Source organism: Rhyacophila brunnea, unplaced genomic scaffold (assembly GCF_057557595.1).
Source record: "Rhyacophila brunnea isolate RB1 unplaced genomic scaffold, BYU_Rbru_1.0 scaffold_23, whole genome shotgun sequence".
Lineage (NCBI taxonomy): Eukaryota > Metazoa > Arthropoda > Insecta > Trichoptera > Rhyacophilidae > Rhyacophila > Rhyacophila brunnea.
In genome coordinates this window covers 24,358,179-24,373,252 of record NW_028232893.1, presented here as the reverse complement: position 1 = coordinate 24,373,252, position 15,074 = coordinate 24,358,179, and the positions used below count along the sequence as shown (strand labels likewise).

The 15,074-nt window shown below is 34.6% G+C and overlaps 1 protein-coding gene across 1 annotated transcript in view; it reads right to left on the bottom strand.

Annotated features, from left to right (window-relative positions):
• Positions 1-14,102, bottom strand: part of LOC147069759 (uncharacterized) — a 281,909-nt gene extending 267,807 nt beyond the window's left edge. Inside the window, exons 1-3 of the mRNA XM_085950269.1 lie at positions 13,685-14,102; positions 4,889-5,008; positions 1,202-1,328 (exon numbers count right to left, since the gene is read on the bottom strand). Coding sequence (XP_085806395.1) covers positions 1,202-1,328; positions 4,889-5,008; positions 13,685-13,903 — 466 coding nt within the window. The 5' untranslated portion in view covers positions 13,904-14,102. The remainder of the gene's footprint in view (positions 1-1,201; positions 1,329-4,888; positions 5,009-13,684) is intronic.
• Between the last annotated feature and the right edge of the window lie 972 nt (positions 14,103-15,074).

Here is a 15,074-nt window from a genome sequence, read left to right as displayed (position 1 = left end):
AAAAAGGCCAGTCTATCTTTGGGGAATGTTAGATTTAAATAATAAACTGACGTCTAGTATGCAGAAGCTAGTTTCGTTGAATTGGGTTTTTGTTATTTCAAAGTATGTATATACAAAAGCGTTTATTTCTATGTGTGTTTTTTTGTGTAGATTAACTGCTTTCTGCACAACCGCGCTAGAATTAAATTCGGTTTTAATAAAGATTTTTAAGATTTAACGTCACACGCTGCGATATCCGCTAAGCCCGCGTCTGACTGGCGCGTGACACGCTAAAACAAAATATTAATTATATTGTATTAGGTACGTAAAAATAATCCAGCTTAATCTCGAGGCTTACGATGTTATTATTTTAATAATAGAAAAGAGGGAGGTGCGGAATTTTATAACAAATTTGAGGGTGGCGTATTAAAATAGAGATTCTTATCATCATCGTCTCGATAACACCCTCTCCCAGACTTTTACTTTGAGAATTAATATTACAATATTTATGTACCGATAGGTTTCCACCACCACCCGCCATGTATGCACAGCCATGGATATGCACGTCCGCCTTCCATGACACTATAAAATAAATGTGTCTGAAAGAAGTGATTTTAAGTTCTCATTCCGTTCCAAGACGGAGCCGCACGGGACTGATGCACCGTAGTGTTTAAAAAAAGAAGTTAAGAAAGAAAGAAAGCTTGGACTGGCTCTGCTGTCCGCTGACGTTAAGTGTCCTGTGTATCCGCATACTGAGTGTCACGAGGTGAAATTGATGAGTCTACAGAGGAGTCGGGACTATCCCGCTCCCTATACGATGCTGAAAATATCATATGTACCGATAGTAACATATCGACATAAATTAGAACTAACAATTTCAATCCCTCCCAACTGCATTTTCCTTACAGCACTTTTGAGTCTCCAAGAGCCACCGAATAGGGTAGTAGCGCCAGCTAACGGAAATTAGCGTCATTGTTTTTGGCCTATTTTTCTAAAAAGTCTATTTTAATACGGATATTTTCCACAGATTCCAACAAAAAATCAGCACAATAAAAATATTAGAACGTCTACAAAGATCTGATTATCGCCAAGATCTTGGAGAAATCGTTGAGGGTGAAGAATAATAAATAACAAATATAACTTGTAATACACGTATAATAATATTAACACATCGTAGTAACGTGGTGACATGGTGGTAATGCATAAACAAAAAAAGACTCACCAATCGTTGTTATCACTATAATGGAGAAGAATAGTGCGCCAGCGAACGTCCATTGGATTACTTCTGGATCCTCGTTTCCATCCCATCCTTTCATCTTCATAGCGTTTAAGATATCCTTTTCAAAATCCTATAAAATAAAACAGTTTTATATTTATGAACACTAATAATATAGTTTGTACTTCAATACTATTCAAAGGTAGCTTTTTTGATAGTTCTCGCTAAGTAGAAATAATTTTCGACATTAACATTTATATTTATTATACTACTATTGTATGTTGAGTTCGGAATATACAAAATAACTTAAGGTTACTTTAGGGCCCACATGCACCACGTAGGTGACAATGGAGATTTTATGGTATTTTCAGAGCATAAGCCTGGACTTTCCTTAAACGTTGTAGATAATCTATTTATATAATTTTGAAGCCTTTTTGAAAACCGATTTTTTTTCGGTTCAGTACATGTTCAAACACGCGCGTTAACATGATCTTACTCCCTACTTCAGTTATCGTTTGTCAACTTATGGCTACGGCCGTAAATATTTCATTATAATATATATATATATATATATATATATATATATATATATATATATATATATATAAATGCGTTTAAAAATTATTAAATCTAAAAAATCTTAACACCACTGCACATGGATGTACTGAAATATGACTATATTCTAAAACATTATATCAAGAGGCTTAAAATAACACTCTGAAAATACCTTAAAATCTCCATTATCACCTACATGGCGCACGTGGGCCGTTAAGGTACTTGAGTACATTCTGTTCAGTTGTATCTACTGAAATTTAAATTCATTTTTTATATTTTATTGTATAATTATATTATTGACAATCTTATCGTATATCAGTCAAAAAGACTAGATTTTTAAACGTTTATTTGGGATGGTTGTATATTCAATTGCCATCTTAATTCACATGTATTCGCATGGAACAAAAATTGCTAGTAGGTTATATTCGCCTATATTTCGCTGTCTTATCAGTTTTAAGGGGGTTTATGGAAAAATTAACAACCAATGACAGTGTTAGTTTTCGTATCTGGGAATTTGTACGTAAACAGTTCACCGCAGGACACTTATTCGTGCGCCGCAGTACGTGAAACATGAGTTCGTGTAACATTTAATCAAATGACGAGTTCTTCGTTGAACATTTCACCGTGAAGTATATTTGTACATATGCTACAACATGTGGCAAATTTTATGAAATGTCTTTACTAGGTTAAGTTAGATTAGGTTAGGTTAGGGTTAATCTAATTGATATAGTACTATTTGCAAACTATCGCCGCATTTTGTAAGATACGTACAAATGTATTCATATGTTTCACGTGTCCCACGATGAACTGCATACGTACAACTTACATGTAACCGTTAGTTTTAGATACGCGAAGAGGAGACCCTCTTGTAAAAAAAATCATGTACGATAAACCACCATTGTGTCTTAAAAAACAACAATATATTATTTTATATTGCCGTTACAAATACATGGGACTCATGGCTGTATTTGATTCAAAAACAAATACAGCATATGTAACGCTTGCGTTCTGACAGTGTTGCTATACAGTAGTAAATCATGACATCTTACGATGACTCAGAGAAACCAAATAAAGAATAAAGGCCACACGTTGAAGTGGTGTGACTTGGGATAATAAGGAGATAATTAATCACATCAAATAGCCACTCGTCATTTCATAGGTGAATAGGTGTCGTTGGACACTCAGTAATGCCTCGAGAGAGTCTCTATCTGAACTGCACTTAGGCCATCCGCTCACGTGAAGATGAGACTGAAACTCCAGTATCTAGCTAATGTATTTCAATGGCGGCTCGCTGACGGCAAGACTGGAATCTCCCGGTTTCAAAACGTCCGCGACCGAAACCGAACAGACGCGACATGCTAGTCTCTCAGTTTCCAGTAAATTTCATTTCCACCAATAATATTGAATTGATGAAAAATCATATGTACATACCAAAATTGGTAGCACTGAACTGAACTAAACAAGCAATAACAAGTCAAGACGTCAAAGGTTAAAGATGTGCGAACCGATTTTTATTTCAAATATGTGGCAGATGTTGAGAAATACTCCTGCCTGTACATTTTACAGACTGCCAGAATATTCCCGTAAAGATATTATGGAAGAGGCTTAGAATGAAGTAGGAAAGACAATGGGTTTGACAGTTTGAGGTTATGAGATTATTAGGTTTCAATAGAGCCGTGTGTGAAGCATCAGTCACTGGCCAGTTTATGAGTTCCATCACCAACCAGTTCGTCAGATTTTAATTTCTGCGTGAGCGGATGGCCTTACTTCAAACTGACCGGAAGAATGCAAGATGACTGGCGAGAGATTGTGATTCTTGTGATCTGATGCGCCGTATGGTGTAGGAATGGACAATAAGAAGTTATATTGCTAAGATTTTTTGGTACAGTTCGGTTATGAGTAGGGATTCCAATTCCGGGATCTCGAGCTATTTTCGATACCTTTGAATCCCGGGATTGATAAACATAATCCCGGGATTTCGGGATTGATTTTTTTATCAATTTTTATGGAAAATAAAATAAAAGCGAAAATATAACAGAAGAAATACTTTTAATAAAAAATAACTACATTAGAAATAAACTGAGTTTGAATAAAGTTTGATTTATACCCATGTGTAGGTTGCCGATTCATTTTATTTTTTCACATAAATTATTAAAAATGAGAAAGATTGGAAAAAAACAATGCTTCGCACTTTTAACAAAGTAATTCTGCCATGATATCATACGTTTTACGGTAGTTTCATATTTGGCTGACTAATTAGATTTATGAAGCGGAAAGCCCATTAGTACGCCATGATTATTTGCTTTACTATTTTAAATCTCGCTAATCCATTCATTATGTCTTTACTATCAGAAACAGCAATCTCATATTAAATTCACATTATTGTTTATATTACAATATTATTTACTCCATTAAACTTGTGTATTTCCAAGATTGAACGTATACAATATTAACAATAAATGTCTTAAATAGTATAAATTATACTAGATTTATTTTTGACCGATTTTATCAATGTTATTTGTAAATATAAAAATTTTATATTAACAATGGAAAAAAATGCCAATCCCGGGACCAGTCCCGGGATCCCGGGATTGTCAAATTGTAATCCCGAAATCCCGGGATCAGAATTTTGGCTCGGGATTGGATTCCCTAGTTATGAGGAATACAGCGGAAACACATTTTGAAAATACCCGATATACTGGATTATTTGTTAGTTTGGGTTAGTTTAGGTTAGGTTAGGTTAGGTTAACCTGACAAATAATTCAGTATATCGGCTATTTTCAAAATATGTTTTCCGCTGTATTCCTCATAACCGAACTGTACCGATTTTTTACCGATTTATGATTAACTTGTTTACAATTAGATTTCAAAAAATATATACCTAGTTTCTAACCAAACGAAAGTTTCTTCTTATTAAAAACATTTTTATGTAATTTGTAAGGAAATATCAAAGTAAGTACTCACGATAATTATATTACAAATAACGGATCATGCCTCTAGCTAAGGTATTATCAAGTCCAACTGAGGGTTACGAAGACATTTTGATAACAATCTTAATTGTATAAAACATATCGCACAAAATGACAATAATCACAGGAATAAATAGTATCATCTAGATCGATTATAATGTAACCTTACCCTAAGTTTGATAACAACAATGTTCGTCCAATTATCTTGATGTAGAACCCACGTTGTTTTTGTGAGTTTCCAAATGTCTTCGGTGACATTTCCCCTGATTTGCGAAATGCTCGCTTTTACCTGAAAAACAATATAAAAACACAGCTTTTACGTTGACGGCAAACATTGTTTTATATATAAGTTTAGGGTACAATTCGAATCGAGTGAGTTAGGCTACACAACCATATCTCAACAATTATTATAATTAAGGGTATTAGTTGCAAACTCAATTATATTATCTTTTTAATTCAATGTATACTTAAGATTTTAAAATGTAGAATTAATTGTTATTGAACATACATTATACGGAACACTATAATGACTGTATTTATTAATCGATTGTCCACTCGCCGAACGACATGTCTGGTACGTTGCCACTACATTAGTTTAGCGACTTCTTTGACATCGCAAAATGCAGAACTATTATAATAGCTCACATTTGAAATATTTTACAGAAGTGTTTTTCTGAAACAACCTACTGCAAATATTTATCATTTATATAAGTAAATACATTCAAATTCAAATTTTATTTATTTTTTACATGTGGTGAACATTACAAATTAATAATTCAAGACGTTCATACCATGACATATAGAAACAAATAAAAATTATTTTAACAGTATTATATAAAATGTATTAAACAGTAGAAAAATGTAGATACAATATATCTCTATATATATAAAAATCTCATGTCACGATGTTTGTGGTCGAACTCCTCCGAAATGGCTCGACCGATTTTTATGATTTTTTTACGTATATTTGTTAGGTATGAGAATAGGTCAACAAGTATATTTCATACCGCTAGATGATTAGGGTATCTCTATCCAGAAAAATTTTCTTTTATTTTTTTGACAATTTTTTTTTTGTATTTTTTTTATTATTTGGCATAAAAAATACCTATAACCTCAAATTTTCACTTTCCTACCCCCATCCTCCCATTTTTTAATCGCGATTTTATTATTTTTGTATGAAAAAATTTAACCGTCGTTCGTATTTCAAACAGAACGAAATTATTTATGTTGTTGAATGACAGATGGCACTACGTCCGAGAAGAATTCAAGAGAAGCGTCGCGTCATTTTGACATTTCATTCGGCAAATCACAACGCAGTGCGTGCAAAATTTTGTACGATTTATTTTAATTTATCTATTTTTATGTGCGTGTATTACAGTGCACAATGCCAGCAAGACGCAAGGGGGGCCATTTGGGCCGTCGAACGAATAAAGCAAAATAGTAGAGTAGAAAGAGCAGACGAACAAATCCAACAAGATAACAAAAACGTGCGTGTAAGCATGTCGCAATTGCGTGCATCTCAATCACAAGAGGCACGAGCTGAACGAAATCAACAACGACAATTGGAACGGAGCGAAGCGCGCCGGTTCGTAGTTAACACACGCACAGAAAATGACGTTTCGTTCCTTCGACTCGCATTCAAGTACGAGCCAGATATTGAATATTCCGCTCATCCGAAAGTGCTGATTGGTGCTATGGACAAAGAATGTCCCCATTGTCATGCGCTCAAATTCAAACATGAGTCAGCCGGGATGTGTTGCGCATCAGGAAAAGTGCAACTACCAGAAATTGAGATACCACCAGAACCATTGAACAGCTTGCTCATTGGCACGGTTCCAGATTCAAACCTGTTCCTGAAGTCCATTCGCACATTCAATTCATGCTTCCAAATGACTTCGTCCGGAGCAACAGAAATAGTTCACAACACTGCGGCAAATGGTCAACAATTCCATTCTACGTTCAAAATCAAAGGTCAAGTATACCACAAAGTAGGCTCATTGCTGCTAATGCCAAACGAACCACATACATTTTTACAAATCTACTTCATGGGCGCGGCGGTGAGAACATCAATCATGTGGATGCACGTTGCGGCTACAATAGCCTCAATTCGCCTAATGCCAGGCGCATCGTCGGCAAACTGGACGCCCTGTTGAATGAGCACAATGAATTATTGAAATTCTTCAAAGCACACATGCATGAATTGCAAAGTGACAATCACGCTATTGTCATCAATCCTGATAAAACACCAGCTGGAGAGCACATACGTCGATTCAATGCGACTGTTGTTGACGACATTGCTGGAATCATGGTTGGCGACCGCACATCGACGCGAGAAATCGTGATTCGAAGAAGAAACAATAATCTGGAGTTCATCGCTGACACACACCGTTCATACGACGCTCTCCAATATCCGCTAATTTTCTGGAAGGGATAAGACGGATATTGCATAAACATTAAACAACTAGATCCTGTCACAGGTAATTCATTCATTATGAACATCATTACTCATTTTGAATTGAGAAAATGAATGGTTGATGTTTTTTGTTTTTATCGGTGGTCATCGTCTACAGTGCTCTATTCCTCTTTCTGTCATAGATCCCATCCCCACACACTTACGATACATTCGTTACTTTTTATTTAACAACCAAAATATTCACTAGAAATAATTTATATGGCAGAACAACGTTTGCCTGGTCAGCTAGTATATATATATAATTTAGATACAAGGAAGTACACCGAATGAGCTAAGCAGACCATATTTTAAGAATATAATAAAACAATGCGCACCTATACTCATGCTCACGCAGGTGGAATATGTCAATATGTATAAATCACAATTTAGTAGAACTGCTGATGAATAAAAAGATGTGCATATAAATTTGTTTATATTAGTAATAAATAACTTAAGTAGTCTGTGTCAAAAATCACTTCTGTAAAACATTTAAAATGTGAGTAAGAATAGTTCTGCATTCAGCTGAATGTTTGTCTCTTTGTCTATTGGTTTCTTTTATGGTCATTTCGTGTCATAACCAACAGGCACCTTTACATGAAATAATTTTGGATTTCTGTTAAATTTATTAAAGTATATGTTTCACACGCATACGTGAGCACTGCTAGCACACTTTGGTTGAACATTTTACGCTTAAGACACAGTGGGACGTAACTTCTAATGATACTATAAGAAGCCCAGATGCAGGGCTCGAAATAGACCGGAACGCACCGGAGCGCCGTTCCTGCTCGTGAAATTCTAAAAGATACCGTTCCGGCTCGTGGCTTCTTTGAAAATTGCGTTCCGTTTCATGTTATTGAGATAATATTGCATGTAGGTATGTAGTTTTTAAAGTTGTAAGAACTGATTCGTCGGACGAAGTCGGGTGAAACTATTTGTATTTTTTATTAATGATTAGTCCTACAAGGTCTATAATATAATATAGGCAGTTCGGACTTCAGATATGTTTACAAAAAGGGCTAAAGGGGCTACAGGTCCAGGACCATAAATTAGTAGGCCTCCAATACCTGAAAAATAATTTGAAATCACAAAAGAACCTTGCAGCGAAGGAATACACAAATGTACGAGCTTCTATAATTTTGAAGATAAGAGCCCAATTCTAAGAAAATTGACGAAAAATCACTGTGATTTTGCAAAAATAAGTAGGTACCCATTTAAAAAAAAAACTACATTTTAATGTTGTATTGGGGGGGGGGGGGTAATGTGTATTAGCGCAGAGCCCCTTCAAGTATAAATGAAACCCGGATTATTATTGCACTTATGATATCCGAAAAATATTTAACATAATTTGATATTTTTGAATGATTATTCAGCGCTCCGGTTCATAAGATTTTCTATTTCAAGCACTGCCCAGATGTGCATCATGCTAAATTGCTTCTGCGAGAGATCACTTCATCATCAGTTCGCGTTAATTGGAATTTTGGAAGAATGTAGTTGATATGATCCACTCGATTTGACTAACATTGATAAGAGTCGCTTTTGGGCATGGCTCCTCAGGCTAGGATGTTTGGCGCCCCCCCCCCCCCCCCCAAACATATTGCTAGGATTCAGGGCAGTGTTCTCCGAAAGGTATTTTGTGGAACTCCAGGTTTCCGTGTGAAATATAGGGTATTCCGTGTGTTTTGTGTAATTTTTTGTATTTTTAAATAAATCCACTTGAATTGTTGGCACTCGGCATCATAATGAAGTACTGATCGCTATCCCCTTGTGTGGTAGCCGACTTACATGCGAAATATCGCAATTTTGGATAAATGTGTCGCTAGATTTCAAAATCAGACAAGTCCATAATAGATGAATAGGAGAAAAACAGCTTTTTGTTTGTCACAAGGGTGAAAGTTTATATTATTTCGACTATAGAATATTTAAAATTAACAAATTACCCATTTTGATAATGCAGAAATGTTAGAAAGCAGTAATTCTTCAGCAATTCACAAAAATACCTAAAGGTGGACTTGGCTTATTTTGAAATGTAGCACACAAATAGTCATTTTTAGTAGTCAGGAAACATAAAAATAATTATAATATGAAAATCCACTAGTGAAATAGCGACGGAGACGGCTTTTTTTACTATTAGAGCAAATTATGGTGTGTGTTTTTATCTCACTTAACTGGTCGACCCACCACACCGAGCCCCCAAGCCAGTGCCCTGTCAGCCCGCCTTGTGGAGGCCATGCTTTTGGGTCACCAAATCAGTTTATCATAGTACGGGGTAAACTATTGAAATGTTTGAGAACCTGTGGTATAAGTAAAGCATTATTTATTGAAAAGAAACCAGTCAGCCGTAAAGGGATTAAATTACGTATTTTCTACTTATTATGCATAGCTCCATATTTTTTTCGCAACTACAATATGTAAATTGCTCCTGAAAATATACGAATGGGTCTGGAAATCAAATAAAGATTATCTGGAAAAGCGATTTAGATTATCTCGTGAATAAAATAACATTTTTTTTTATTTTTTAAAAAATCAACACGTATTTTGGAATAGAATGTGACATATGAAATATTCCTCACATACCTAGATACTACGTTTTATGAAAATATTTTTGAAATTGGAAAAAAGAAAATATCTTTTGGTCGTATAAATATTATAAAATATCAACCCATCGGAGACAGGGTAGATTTTGCAAGATCACTTAAAAACGCGCACTGATTATTAAAATTAATATAACTCATTTATTATTCATAGTTGGGCCATTTATATTCGCATTCCATCCTTATTTCCCACATACCCCGAATCCAGTATTATTGCCACAAGACCAAGTGACCGGCAGTTACGGGTCACTAGTCGATCGTAATTGCGAAGACATTCAGTCATCTCAATGATACGATCGAGTGCGTGTTGCCGCGCTGCGTTAACTATCGAGTGATTCAAAACATTCTGTAAGACTTTCATTGCACTAAGTCTGTTACGGCTTGAGTGAACGTTGCATTCTCATCAACCATACAACTCATCATCATTCATCCACCCTCACATATCATCCATAAGACTGTGTACCAAGTGCCGCGCACCGGGTGACCTAAAACAAACAATACCGCGCGAGTGACAGTGCAACCAGGCCAAGGAGCCATCATGTGTCTGGCATTCTGTTAAATCGCCCCCACCCCTAGATCCGGACTCCACATCATCCTTCAAATTATACAGTACACTGCGAAAAGCGCCACCAATAATTCATTTAATTTAACTAAATCCTTTAAATTTTTATTGTCATTGAATTCGTTTATTATTAATTTATGTGGTTGGGTCGATTATAATCTCAATCCCATCCTTAAACCCTCAAAAATATGTCATACATACCATTCTCATTATTATTGTCATCCAGGCACTTAACAATCACGGGTCATCAGTTTGACCGTGATTTATTGACAATCAGTTATTAGTAGACAACGAAATGGTCAACTTGCTACAGTGTGGCCGTCGCTAAGCAAGAACTCAATACAAGACTCCGTACGAGCTTAGTAAATCCAAAAATCTGATCATTCATATAAACGTCATCATCATCCATATTAACCCAAGTGTAACAGTGAGAGTGATACTCTAAAATTATTTACCTACTAGTGCATGAGTGTATGAACCGGGACCCGTTCCGGCATGTGCCAACCCTCTCAACATCAAAGGTCAGTGCCTAGTATTCTCGTGTAAATCCCCCCTCCCCAGATCCGGAATTCACAAGTATCCTTCAAAATTACAGTCCACGAAAGCTCAATCATTATATTTTAAGCTAATTTCGTGTATCAGTAGAATCAAGAAAACCTGTCAAAATATAGTTATTTGTGTTTTATTCTGTAATCTGAGTTTGTGATTTTTTTATTATTTTTTTACAAAAAAATTGCAAACGTTATATATGTATGATAGAAGTTAATGACAAAAAAATAAAGACATACTAAAACCGGAGCTTAATATAATATTCTTTAGGATATTGAGAAGAAGGATTGCCATTATAATATGTTTTTTACTTTCTCAAACACCTCATACCTACCGAACAACTGACAAATTTAAATAATAATTACAAGATAAAAAGAACTTTTTATATACCACGTTTTTAAATTTTCTGTTGAATCATAATATAAACTTGACAATTCTGTGTATTAATAATTTAGGACAAATAAGGCCAACAAAATCATTTTTTTGCTATTTTGCAACAAACGAATAAATATAGAATACTGAAATGTCATTTTGATTTACATACTATCGCACGTATATATTAATAATTTAGTTGCTAGGACCACCCTCTTAGTAACCAATAATAGTCTTTTACTTTTTACGGATTTTTCTCAAATAACTTTCCATACAAAACAGAATTAACTGAAAATGAATTCAATTCTGCTTAAAGATGGCTAAAAGTATTAAAAGAATGCATTGGCATCGTGTTCTGATATATTCTAAAAGTTTCAAATGTCTAGCTAGTCGGGAAGTTAGTTAAAAATCGATTGCAAGATTTGTACTGGATAAACAACCACCGGACAAACAAGATTACGAGCTAAGAAAAACGTGGTAAAAATAGATTTTATAAATCAAATAATTTTTAAAAAATATATCAAGCTTTATATAATTAACATCATGAAATCCTACATATATAATATATTATTAATTAATGTCGACTATATACGAAAATATGATTAAAAATGTTTGATTTTCACTATGTCCTGCATCCTTTAAGAGCGGGGCCAAATTTGCGATATTATGGCAAAATGGGTTAGTAATAAAATTGAAGTTTCTCTCCGTAAATTCGAAATATTTGTACCCTCACCAACATTTTGACTGTCTCCATACAAATGTGCACAAGATATTATAGTTTATATAGTTTTTTTTTTTTATTTTTTTGTAAAATTTTCTGTTTGTTCAGTTATAACTCGAAATCCAATTTTCCACGGCTTATAGAATAGATTAGGTACTGGCAAAAATTTAGTCTAATATATATGTAGTTTCGTTTTGACATCACCAAAGTTTCCAATGTTACAATATAAAAATTCCCAAACGTAACACACTTGAAACAATAAATTGATCGTTCATAAACTGTGCCACACAGTGGCGATGGGTGGACGGAGGCTGTTAAAATTCGACATAAATAATGCACACTTTTGCCAGTCAAACTTATTTTTTTTATTGAATTAAGAATACAATTTGCAGATGGTCCTAGTTAGTTTTTAAAATTCAATTAAACCTTGCTTAAACTCAACCATAATAGTTTAAGTATGCTATGCGCGACCCGACAAAAATAGTGCACACTTTTTAGTCATACTTATTTTTGTTTTCGTTGACTTGAGAATATTACATAAATGGTGTTGGTTAGTTTTTTTTAAATTCATTAACCCCCGCCTAAATCAAACCACAGTGGATAAAAAATATCTTTATATCTATAAAATATCTAAAATTTATGTATCGTTTAATGGCATAATGTTAGATTTGAAATATACAAATATTTTTTTACTATTATCTACTAGTGCTTAAATTAGGCAGAGTTTAATTGAATTTTAAAAACTAACAAACACTATTTACACATTGTAGTCTAGTTCTCGTTGAAATCAATTACGTTTAGTGTGCACTATTTATGTTGAATCTTGACAGTCTACCTCCACCCTTTGCCACTCACTGACACATTATATGCACTGTACGATATTTGGGATAGGAAACATGAAAAAGTGAGAGGGGTAAAAACTGTAACTATTATCTCACTATAATCCTAGTCAGAGCAATTATTATCGTTTCCTGCTATTATTGTGACCTGTACGTCCCTGATAACTATCGTAGAAATAGAGAGCGTCAGTTGTTTATTCTCCCAAGGTGCAGAACCAACCTGCCACTGGTAATGCCAATTGGGAGGGCGATAACTATGTTCAACCAAATTGCTTCGGGTGTTGATATATTCCACTTGCGTGAGTGTGAGTTTAGGTAGACGCTATTATATAAATTCTTAAAATACGGTCTCCTTAGCAAACTCGGTGTACTTTTTTGAACTTCTATAGATGTATAGTTGTATGTTCACTGCTTTTGTATGTTTAAATTATGTTCTCTTTTTATGTTTTCATTTTTATCATTTTTATTACCTTTTTTCTTTATAATAATGTTTCATGTCATGATGTGAACGTCTTAAACTTATAATTTGTAATGTCCACAATATGTAAAAAAAAAAAAAAAAAAATTAATGTAATATGTTAAGTATGTGTTAGGTTGTTTTTTTCTCATATTTTTTTAATTAGAAGGTGATCCGCTGGCATGGCGAGTTGTGCATCACTGCACTATAATAATATTATATCCAAATAGGCATTATGACAAGTATTGTTATACTATGGTTTTGAATCATTAATCCAACCTGATATAAAAAAAATATGAATGAAGCTTTATCATAGCTTCGTTCTTTTTAAAGCGTATCAATATTCTACCTACATAATACAAAATGTTCCGCTTTATAGAGGATTTTCATAAAGCATGCAAGTTTTCAAAAGTAGAACGAACCTTTCTCTCATTTTCCGCTTCGAGACTCTCAAAGGTGAACGCACCCAAAATGCAATAAGACACCACAAGGGATACCAACATGATGTGAGAAAACACACAAGTGCAAAACTTCCACATGTAGTAGAGGAACTTGGCGCATTTGCTGGGGGCGCTTGCGTCGTACTGCTCCTCGCCGGCCAGCATCAGCTGCTGTTGGGGAGTTTGGCGGGAACGCGACATTTTGAGGTTATGTAATAAACTTTCTTTTTAAATCTCCCTTTACGGTTGATGCATGAACTTTTTAGTGGGTAACACAATTTCATTAAGTAGTTGTTTTCACATTGTTAGAGTTTTTATTTCGCACTGTTCACTGTGAGCACATTTACATCAGTATTATATTAGTATTATTAAATTCATTGACTTGTATTAAATTATTTTACAAAACACTGCAAAATATAAATGATATTTAATTTAATTTTTGAGATATTGTAATTAAAATATAGCAATGTATATTATATTATTATGTAGGTACAGTCCTACAAACTTATCTAAAGAACGGTCAAAAATGGAACTACAGACCTACAAACTTATCTAAAGAATCGATGGGGGAGCCACAGTCGAAAACTATTACTCCATTTTTGACCGTTCTTTAGATAAGTTTGTAGGACTGTACAAACTGCCATATGGTCGCCATTTTGAAAACGTCATTCGAATGTCAGACTATGTCCCGTTGCGAGACGGATTAGGTAGTTTTCGACAGTGGCTCCCCCATCCACTCTTTAGATAAGTTTGTAGGTCTGTAATTCAAATTTAAGCAATAATTGTTTAATCTTGTCCATCGTATTATGCCCACGACGGCCTGAAACGTCGTGGGTACCAGGTTTGAATCCTGGGTCTGACAAAACACATATTGTTTTTCAATGTGTGTTTATGTTTGAGTCAGAGTATGGACCTAATAGGTTGAGCAAATGGCTAACAACCATTTCTCCTAAAATCAAAATCTGTTAACACAAAACCTCAATTTCGTGGAGGCCCATATGACCTTATGAGGATCGAACATGGTAAAAAAAAAATGTAAATAAATAACCCGATTTTCAATATTTTTAGTCTCAACAACACTTGCAATTGTGACGATCGATTTCTGCAGATTATGACCACTACTTACGTTTCATACGTAGAGAATATTATCGCACGATACAAAGTAACGCGATCATCGTTCGCCAACGGTAATGTGAAATCTTTCATGCAATTCCACACTCCACTGCAACCGCTTGGCGGGAAATGGTCTCACGACTTTGTATCGCAAGATGGGGGTAGAACAACAAAATCATACTGACTCTGTACCTTTGGCAACCAACAAATGCTGTCACTGATTGTAACATCAAGAACTATTTCTATGTTCAAACATACG